Source organism: Stegostoma tigrinum, chromosome 8 (genome assembly GCF_030684315.1).
Source record: "Stegostoma tigrinum isolate sSteTig4 chromosome 8, sSteTig4.hap1, whole genome shotgun sequence".
Classification (NCBI taxonomy): domain Eukaryota; kingdom Metazoa; phylum Chordata; class Chondrichthyes; order Orectolobiformes; family Stegostomatidae; genus Stegostoma; species Stegostoma tigrinum.
This window is the reverse complement of record NC_081361.1, coordinates 47784820-47795722: the sequence shown is the minus strand read 5'-3', so window position 1 is coordinate 47795722 and position 10903 is coordinate 47784820. Positions and strand designations below refer to the sequence as shown.

Below are 10903 nucleotides of genomic sequence, written 5' to 3'. Positions count from 1 at the left end.
GGATCGTGCTCACATGCATTCCATCTATGAAAGTTAAGAAAAGCTCAATTTCATTTCAGTGCATAGCACAAATTCAGACTTGCCTTTCTAATGTTTACCTGCTTCTCCCAATTTCTGAAACCTTGAAGACAGCAGATTTTGAGTAAGATTTGTGTGCCCTTTCTCTTTCCCAAATGTGGGTTTCTTCGGCTCAGAGATCTTCGAAAACAGTTTGAATGAATTGTTGTTTAAGGCCAGAGAACTGTAAAGCTCATGATTATTGCTGACATGTGCAGGGGAGCCTTAGGGAAAAAAAAATTAAGATCACAAATCAATTTTAGCTTTAACCATTGTCGCAATGTTATACTAGAATAATAGCATAGATTTCCATTATAACATTTTAATACCTCCAAACAGAACTCTAATATTGTAACTCTATTCTCATTGCACCCAAAACAAGTACAATGTTAAGTTGACATTTTAATTGAGATTGTGTGGTTAATCATTTAAGACACAATTAAAAATCTGAACCTGTTTCCAACGTACACAACTGAACTAACGTAAATAATGGGGAACCAAGGATTAGTTAATGAGCAGGAACAAAAAAAGGCATTAGATTCGATTCCCTACAGTGTGGAAATAGGCCCTTTGGCCCAACAAATGCACACCGCCCCTTGGTGCATCCCACCCAGACCCATCCCCCTCTAACCCACACACCCCTGAACACAACGGGCAATTTAGCATGGCCAATCCACAAATAGGACATGTTTGTTTAAGTGCCAGGCAGTAACTACCAGAATGAAACATGGATCAGGACTTGGCACTCTAAATCAATAACATCCAGTGAAAATAAAAAGATCCAGGGTAATGTACGAAAAAAGGCTAGGTGGAAATATAAACTGAGGAAGACAAAGAGGTGCTAAATGGCCCACACACACAACGCTTTCTCTGATGTACCAATGATGTTCATCAGTGCTGCCTCCCTCTCTCATTCAAAATTGAAAAAGTTCAGCCATTTCGCTCCCAACGTCCACCCTGCAATCACTTTCACCTGGTCTATCTCTGACTCCTCCATTCCCTTCCTTGACATCTGATTCCATTTCTGGTGATAGACTGCCCACTAATATCCACTATAAACCCACTGACTCCCACAGCTATCTGGACTATACATCCTCACAGTGATAATGGGAACTGCAGATGCTGGAGAATCCAAGATAACAAAGTGTGAAGCTGGATGAACACAGCAGGCCAAGCAGCATCTCAGGAGCACAAAAGCTGACGTTTCAGGCCTAGACCCTTCTCTGATGAAGGGTCTAGGCCCGAAACGTCAGCTTTTGTGCTCCTGAGATACTGCTTGGCCTGCTGTGTTCATCCAGCTTCACACTTTGTTACCTAGACATCGTCACACCCTGCTTCCTGTAAAGACTCCATCCTATTCTCAGTTCCACCATCTCCATCGCATGTGTTCAGAGGAGGCCAACTTTGACAAGGGTGCCTCCAAAATGTCCACCACCTTCCTCAACTGAGAATTCCCCACCATCATTGTCGACAGGGCCCTCAACTGGGTCTGATCCATCTCCTGCACTTCTGCTCTCACCCCATCCCTCCCGCGACAGCGATATGGTTCATCTCATCTTTAACTATCATCCTACCAACATCCACATCCAGAAGATCAGATTCCATTTCTGCCACTTGCAGCGAGATACCACCACCAGACGCTTATTCCCCTCCCGTCTTGTCTGCCTTCTGCAGGGACTATCCCATACTTCACCTGCACTTCCCAGAATCTAGTCTACTGCATTCGCTGCTCACAATGTGGTCTCCTCTACATCGGGGAAACAAAGTGTAGACTGGGTGACCGCTTCGCAGAACATATACATACTGCCTGAAAAAAAAACATCCTGAGCTACCCATTGCCTGCCACTTTAGCATACCACCCTGTTCCCTGGCCAACATCTATCTCTGACTTGCTGCAATGTTCCAACAAAACTCAACACAAGGTGGGAAAACAACATCTCATTTTCTTCTTGGGGACCCTGAAGCCTTCCGGACTCAATATTGAGTTCAATAAATTTTAGAGCCTAAATTCTCCCATGCCCTGGCCCCCTATCCATTTTATGAAACATAAAAGATTCTATTGGGGCTTGATAGGACAGACATTCACAGATTCTTCTACCCCGGCTGGTGATTATCCGGGGTGGGGGGGGGGGGGGGGGGAAGCAACAGTTTAGGACAAATAAATATAATTTTTTTCTTAAAGAAGTGTTATGAATCTTTAGAATTCTCTACCCCAGACACTTGGGAAAATTTGATGAATATATTCGAGGCTGAGATAGACATTTTTTGTTTCTCAGTAAATAAAATTTATCAAATTTGGGGTGGAACTAAGAAAAATTTAGTTAGAGCTGATGGTCAGCAGTGATCATCTCAAAGCACGCATCGCTCAAGCAACTATTTGGCCGATTCTCACCTCTTATGTTGTGACACATTCTAGACTCCCAAGCCAGGAAAAATATTTTCTTTGCATCTATCCTTCTTAAGACCCTCCAGAATTTGATGATTCACTTAGATTATCTCATGTTTTCTGGAGTTCAGAAGAATATGTCTAATTGACTTCTCTCATCAGGACAATTTTCTCAGGTTAATAGATTATTTTGGTTATTAATGGAAGTGGGAATTGGATAGGAAAGTGGATTGAGACTGAAGAATAGTCAAGAACTTCTCAAACTGGCTTTGTTGCATTCACTCTAAGGCAAATACATGCCTCCTTGGGTATGACATCAAATCTGGATACTATAACATTAGTGTGGCCACACCAATGCCTTGTATAAGTGCAGTGAAACTTATTGACTCTTGTATTCCAGATCCCATTAGAAGTAAAAACTACAAACAATTTGTCTTCTAAATTGCTTACTGTGCCTGAATGTTCATTTTCTCTGATTAATGGACAAGGACACACAGGTTCTTCCAAAGTAAACATTTCCCAGTTTCTGAACATTCTAAAAACACTTACATTTTTCCACAGCATTCTTGTGTTCTTACAACTCGTACAACCTGCCAATATTTCTGTAGCCTTTCTGCATTATTTTTGTTGCTTATTATCATAAGAAATAGAACCAGGAGTAAGCCGAACTACCCCTAAAATCAGCTCTGACACTGAACGTAATCATCGCTGACCATCTGCCTCAACTAGCTTCTCTTCCTGCTCCCCACACCCCTAAGTCCAACTCAATGAAAATCTGTCTATTACAGTCTTGAATATACTCAATGATATCCACAACCCCCTGTTGTAGAGAATTCCGAAGATACACAACTGCTCAACGAAGAGGTTTCTCCTTATCTTAATCCTAACGGATGACCCCTTTTTCTGAGATTTTGCTCATGTTCTGGAGGGGAACCTAAAGGGGAAACAAACTCCATGTGTGTACCCTGGGAATTTTCTTTATAATTTGAATGTTTCAATGAGATCATAATTTATTGTTTTAAATTTCAGGGCATAAATCCAAATTCCTCAGCCTCTCATCCCAGAACCAATCTAGTTATTGTATAGCCCCTAAGGTGAATATCTTTCCTTAGATAACCTATTTATAGTTCTCTGGTAAAGATGTGTGATGCACAGAAAACATCAGAAACTTTATGACCTACCTTCGGGGGTGATCTCAGTTGATCTGAAGTTGGGTGTTGTACGTTTGAAGATCTTTGCTCTCTCACCTCCAACAACTACATCAGCTCCAAGAAGTGGCACCAACACTGCTAGGCTGCAGAGCGTTCCAGACACTAGAGTATTACTGGTATCTCTTAAACCTAGTAGCACCTAAACAGGAAAAGATGTGTTTTTTATTTTTTTCCCCCCCCACAGAAATTAAAAGTAAATATCTCGATTGTAATGATGCTCTCCATATCCTTCAAGGACCTCTAGTGTCTACATACACAGCTGATAGTACTTCAGCATCAGATAAGTGCAGACAAGCTTAGCAGGTTGTCTAAAGTCAAGCTTGCCATTGTCAGAAGCTACTGATTTAGTGCCTGTGGCTCATTGGTAGCACTCACCCACAATTCAGAACAGAGCGAAGCAAATAAATCTTGACCAAATTATCAGTGCAATACTAAGAATATTCTAAACAGTACTATTGGAACTGCTTGCTTTCAAGCAAGGCCCGAAGAAAAAATCCCGGCTGTCATACAGGAGTGTAACAGATTCTTCAGGTGAATCTGAAGAGCAGTGGAGATCTGTATACTGTTTTGGTCAGAATTTATCCATTAACTAATATAAAAAGCTTTTCATTAGACTTTGTTGGCCCAGATGTTTTACAAGAGTTTTGCGTCACTAGTTATTATCGTTGCACACTTCAAACCACAGCAGTCTATACAATAATCAGATAGAGATAGTAAGAGCTGCCAGTGCTGGATTCTGCGATAACACTGTGGAGCTGGAGGAACACAGCAGGCCAGACAGCCTTAGAGGAACAGGAAAGCTGACGTTATGGGTCAGGACGCAGAAATCATCTCTGCTGTGTTCCTCCAGTTCAACACTGTTACAATAATCAAGTACTTGTGAGAATAGGGCAAGCAACTGTATCTGCTTGATAAGGTTCAGAAATTCCATAACCCATTACTTCTGTATTTGTTACTACAATGATACCATGTTTCTAACTTGATTGCAAATTCACACATAGCTAAAGTAATGTAAGTTTTGCTGGAAATCAGCCTTTCAGATGCAAACTGGTTTCACGAATAAAATGCAACTGTCATCATTAAGCATTTATGTGCAGCAATGTGTCTGATCCAGGAACATCTAAATTTGGAAGAGGAGGCCACGTCACCCTTGAAGCCTGCTCTGTCATTCTATAGAATCATGGCTGATTCTCATTCCCACCTCTCCCTGATAAGCAAGTGGATGAAGTGTTATGAAATATCTCTCTTCCTAAAAAATATACAAGGACAATGCATCCACCACCTTTTGACGGGTTTGGTTTCAGAGAGAAAAAAAAATTGCATCTCAGTCTTAAAAGGCAACCCTTGTTTTAAAAATGTGGCAACCAGTACTAGATTCTGAAAGTCATACATCCTTGATCATCAGTAAGGTGAAGGAAGGTGCCATCACAGCATCTGTTCAGCAATAACCTGCTCAGTGACGCCCAGTTTGGGTTCCACCAGGGCCACTCAGCTCCTGACCTCAGTACAGCTTTGGTTCAAACATGGACAACAAAGCTGAATTCCAGAGGTGAGGTTAGAGTAAAAGCCCTTAACATCAAGGCTGCATTCGATAGAGTGTGAGATCAAGGAGCTGTAGAAAACCTGGAACCAATGGGCAACAGGGGCAAACTCCCTGCTGGTTGGAATCATACCGGGCACATGGGAAGATGGTTGTGTTGTTGAAGGTCAGTTATCTCAGCTCCAGGACATCCTTGACCTAGGCCCAATCATCTTCAGCTTCAATGACCTTCTGACCATCATAAGATCAGAAGTGGGGGTGTTCACTGATGATTGTTTAGAACCATTTATGACTCATCAAAAACATAAGCAGTCCCCGTTCAAACACAAGATCAGGCCAATATCCAAGCTTCAGCTGGCAAGTAGCAAGTAAAATTCATGCCACACAAATGCCAGGCAATAACCGACACCTACAATAAACAATCTAACCATCACCACTCGACATTCAATGGTGCTACCGCCACTACTAATAACATTAGTACTACCATTGTCCAGTAACTCAACTGGACCTGCCACATACACACCATGACTACAAAAGCAGGACAGGGGCTAGGAATACTGCAGTAAGTAACTCAGCTCCTGGGCTTGCCAAAGCCTGTTCAGCAATAACACGGCGTAAGACATGAGTACAAATGGATAGCTCCCCACTTAACTGGATGAGTGCAGCTCCAGCAACACAAGAAGCTTGACACCATCCAGGACAAAGCAGCCTGCTTGACTAGCACCACATTCATAAAAATCAATTCCCTCCATCACCAATATTCAGTAGCAATGTGCATTATCTATAAAGATGCATCGCAGAAATTGGCCAAAGATCCTCAGACAGCCCGTGCCATGTCCAAACTTAGGACCACTGCTATCTAGAAGGGTGGGGCAGCTGATACATCAGAGCAGCACCACCTGCAAGTTCCCCTCCAAGCTACTCACCATCCTGACTCAAGTATATTGTAGTTCCTTAACTGTCACTGGGTCAAAAATCTTGGAATTCCCTCCTGAATGACATTGGTGGGTCAACCTACAGCAGGTGAGCTGCAGCCGTCCAAGAAGGCAGCTCACTACCACCTTCTCAAGGGCAACTCGGAAGGGCCACAAAATGCCAGGGAGTCAGTGACGTCCATGTTCCACGAATGAGTTTTGTAAAGAGCTTGCCAGAATGAAGCCTAGAACAGCCATGTCACCAAACAAGGAACTTTAAAGTAGAAACAGTGTAATCTCACTCTGAGATTTGAGTATCTATAAACGTTGAGGATTTAAGAAATTACATTTCTTAAAATGTATTTATTGTTATAGAAATGGAAGTCTTTACTTTTTCTTACATTGCAACCAGTGGTGATGCAGTGGGATGTCAAGGACTTCGGTTAAAGCCATGACTTGATAGCAAGGAGATTAAATAAGGTATGAAAAAGAAAATGTAGCCCTAAACTCACCCAAAAACCCTCCAAAAAAAAAGGGAAATGTAACGTTCCAAAGCTAATCTGAGCAATACTTTCAAACAATGACCATAAATTAACTAAAAAAGACACTGAGGCCTTTCAGGTTCTCAATAGAAAGGCCATCAGTCTCTCTAAAATCCTACTCATAGAAATGTACAAGCATACCTAACCGCACAGTATGAGCATTGTTCACTCAACGTATAAAATGAAATAATCGAGTTCTTAGGTATAAGAACGCATTCAATAAAATAAGAATTCTGTTAAATATTCAATCTGGATCCTGTTTCTAAAAAAAAAATCAAAAAAGGTAAAAATGTCTACTTTCAAAACTCAGCCTTAGTTTGTAGGCAACAGCGTCACCCTAAGTCAAGCAAGTCACAGGCAATTCCAGAAATTTGTATTCCTAATGTACACTAATATCTTAGTGGAGTCCTATGAAAGGACTACACATCAGGCAGTGGTGTCTTTGAGATAAAACATTAAATGCTGTTAGATTTAAAAATTGCAAGTATTTCATAAAACTCTGTAGATTGTAAATTGCATAAATGTTAACAAAAAAATCACTAAATATGCAGAGGGAATAAAACTCAAATAAGGAAAAAAGATGCAACTGACTGTCCAAAATATTATCATCTTGAACACAAAATGAGAAGTGGCTGGGAAAATGCAGCAAGTTCTAAAGAAAGGTCACTGGACCTGAAGCATTAACGCTGCTTTCTCCCAACAGATGCTGCCAGATCTGCTGAGTTTTCCCAGCTATTTGTGTTTCTGTTTCGGATTTCCAGCATCAATAGTCATTTGGGTTTTTTTTTGCCTTCTAGCTCATTTGCACTGGAAATTTAAATTTCCAATCTTTCACTGACCTGTGGAAGAACAATTTCCTGTAGGTCTTCCAATTGAAAAAGATCAGCATAAGTATCTAGGTGAGATAACAGCACCATTCGCACATGCTCCTCTCGCACACTATAAAGTTTCAACAGAACTGGGATGACATGCTCTCGAAAGACATTGGGTGACAGGAGGCAATTGAATTCATCATCACGAGGTGAGTCTAGAGAAATACAAACAAAAACAACTTAATATTTTATGTATGTATCTTTGCAGCAATCACTGTACAAAATTTCATGTTTTTCTCCTCAACAGTACATTTATTTTTATGGACAGGGTGTCCATCATGATATGGTGGATACGCGCTAAAGATTAAAACTCTTGTCACTTTAGTCATCTAAAGTCAGCATCAGGCATTGCATGTTTAATCTAAATCAACCAAATACAAAATATGCTGCACCAAAATTTTGCCTGACTCTAACCATTTTATGGCAAGGGCTCGTAAACGTACTGCACACAAACAACCAACCATTTTCATGATTAGAGACCTTTTAAATACAAATTTCCAAGTACTTGCACATTAAATTGTACTACACACAATAAGTGTAGGTTTGACGTGACGCAAGCCACTATAATTCAAATACTTGGTTTTTCAGACACTGGCAATTTCAGTCAGTTGTGCACTTCGGACCTCAGTTAGGGTGGACGGAACTGACTTCATAAGGACACAGTTGATAGAAAGCAGAGTTCTTCACCCATCAGTCTAAAGGTGGTTTAAATTTTTAAGAAATTGCAGAGTAATAGCACGAAATACCATCAATATAAATCTCATGCTGGTTGCAAGACGACCAACTCAAATAATAAAATAATTATTACGCTAACAGAAAATGCCATTGGTCAATCAAACTTGTGACCAGGGTCTTAAACTATAATGGTAGCTCACTGACCAGATCATCAAGGAAAACTACAAATACCGCAAGTATACAGCAAGTCAAGTCACCAACAAAAAGAAAGTGACAATACCACTTTTCTAGGTATTTGAAGGTTAAACTCCAAAAAGGTTGATTGATGTTTCTCTTTTAAATGTTAGTCTACTATTGTGTAGCATATCACATTGGTTCCTAAATATGCATAGCTGGTTGAGAAAAGACCTTTCACATGGATCCAATACAGATTTCCATTTGGCAGCCTAGAGCATTGCTGACCAGTTGATCTTGCTGTCACATCTCCACATAGGTGCATCCTCAAACTGAAGAATACATACACTAAACATACCTTTCTTTGGCCTGAGGAGGTGAGGAAGGAAACTTCTGATTGCTACTGGTTCTGCAAACACCAGTGGAGTTAGCAGCTGTGGCACCAGGCGGGAGGCCATGAGACCTTCAGGTAAGCCCTGAACGCGATCCAACAGGAATCTGCACGAAATAAAGAGAATCAAATACCTCTAGAGGCGCAAATGCTACTTTGGAAGTAATGCTAACAAGTTTGAAAAAATAATGGGCCTGGCATAATTCTATGGCTAAAGACAGTGTTGCATGAAAAATAGCAATTCTGATGAAAATCCCCTCTAGCTTTCAGTTTTTTTGAAAAATAGATGTGGGCAGTGTCAATTCAATTTAATTTGTGCATAACAGAACTCTTCACATATTCAATATTAAATTGTAATTAATTTGAGGAAACACACAAGGGTCACAGAATGGAAAATATGACATGAATGCAGCTCTATTTGCATTCCTGTATAATGCAAGGAAACACATCAACATTGCTTCAGTAAATACACTGGTCACCATTACGGATTCCAGCTTTTTAATTAATTAACCAAATTTAACTTCCCTAGATGCCATGGAGAGATATGAACTCATGCCCACAGATCATTAGTCCAGGCCTCTACACTAACAATTTGTTTTACTCATTCATGGAATGACAGTGTCACTGGCCAGGCCAGCACTTACTCCCCCATCCCTAATTGCATTGTGTCACATTGCTTAGAGTCTGGAGTCACAGGTAGACCAGATCAGGTAAGGACATCAGTTTCCTTTCCTGAAAGGACAGTGAACCAGGTGGGTTTTTTCTGACATTCAACAATGGTTTTGTGGTCATCATTAGACCCCTAATTCCAGATATTCATTGAATTCAAATTCAACCATCTGCCATTGCAGGATTCAAACCCAGATCAGTAGCTGGGTCTCTGAATTAATTGTCGAGAGATAATACCACAGCCATCACTTCCTCAAGAGTAAAATAACTAACTCAAATGATGCAATTTCCCCAAGTTGCTGAATTAACACAAGTTAACTATCAAAAAAAGTGTTTCACATAGAATACCAATGATAGGATCTCGTGGCACTATAGCAGTTTCCCTACCTCTGAGCCAGGAGACCCAGATTCAAGTCCTACCTGCTCCAGAGGTGTGTCACAACATCTCTGGCCAGACTGATAAAATATCAATACATTACCAATGACAGGATGAATGAAGTGGGTTGGGCAGATATATCTCCCTGGATAGCGGACTGTATAAATACTCTAACTACTACAGTACCAAGCTTTTGAAAGTTGTAAGTTTAATCAACATGTTAAATGTGGAGTTAGTTTGGCAGTGCTACAACTGGCTTCAGCATCAATAACGATGGAGTGGCAAATGCCAGTTAGTGCGTCCACTGTTTACTTGCTTCATATAAATGTAGGTGGGACAGAAGAAAGAATGATATGTTTCTTCTACAAAATATTAATAGCCTTTCCTTCAGTTGCTGAACATATTTAATAGTAATTGCTAGACACTGATCGTTTTGTAGCTCTTGTACAATATAATTTTTAATTTAAAAAATAGAACTCAGGAACAGAAACAGAATACTTACTTGAAAAATTCATTCTTCTCTTCCTCAGTTTTTAATGTCAAGCTTTTTAAAAAATTTACAACTTCCAAGAACTCGTTCCTGCTGTGAGAGAGAACATTTATTAGCCAACTGTTACAATCACAGAGTGTCTAACAACTATCTAAAATGTGTTAGCTCATAAAATGGATTTGATTGGAGACATATTTTTTCACATCTACAATCACTATGACCAGGAACCGATTCACAATTCAGAAATTCTTGGACCTATCTAACACCACAAAATGACAACCTTTTACAAATAAACCTCATCATTGTAAATATTTTGAAGATCTGAGTAAACTTCGTATCTGGTATTTACAAAATATAAATCAAAGCAGTTCACTGGAAAGATATCCTAAATTTCAGTACAATTTCAGCAGATCAACTCAAAAGGTGTATTATTAATATCGAGCAAACATACACAAGGTATTGGCAGATAGATGTACCCACTGCTGTCAGTTTAACAATTTTCTTCAGTTTCTGGAATGGAGTTTAATGAGTCTCAGATTCATCATGATACTACTGTTCATACAAGCATTTTATGAAAGGATATACTCTACAATAGAAATCTACAAA

At 40.0% G+C, this 10903-nt stretch overlaps 1 protein-coding gene across 3 annotated transcripts in view; it reads right to left on the bottom strand.

Moving 5' to 3' along the window:
• The window catches only part of scyl3 (SCY1-like, kinase-like 3), a 34787-nt gene that overhangs the window by 6482 nt on the left and 17402 nt on the right, over positions 1-10903 (bottom strand). For 2 of the 3 annotated variants that reach the window (XM_048539411.2, XM_059647857.1), the window contains 5 exons: positions 10310-10390; positions 8730-8869; positions 7490-7677; positions 3625-3793; positions 99-281 (listed from right to left, as the gene is read on the bottom strand). In XM_048539411.2, coding sequence (XP_048395368.1) covers positions 99-281; positions 3625-3793; positions 7490-7677; positions 8730-8869; positions 10310-10390 — 761 coding nt within the window. The remainder of the gene's footprint in view (positions 1-98; positions 282-3624; positions 3794-7489; positions 7678-8729; positions 8870-10309; positions 10391-10903) is intronic. The other variant, XM_059647856.1, reaches the window with a different exon arrangement.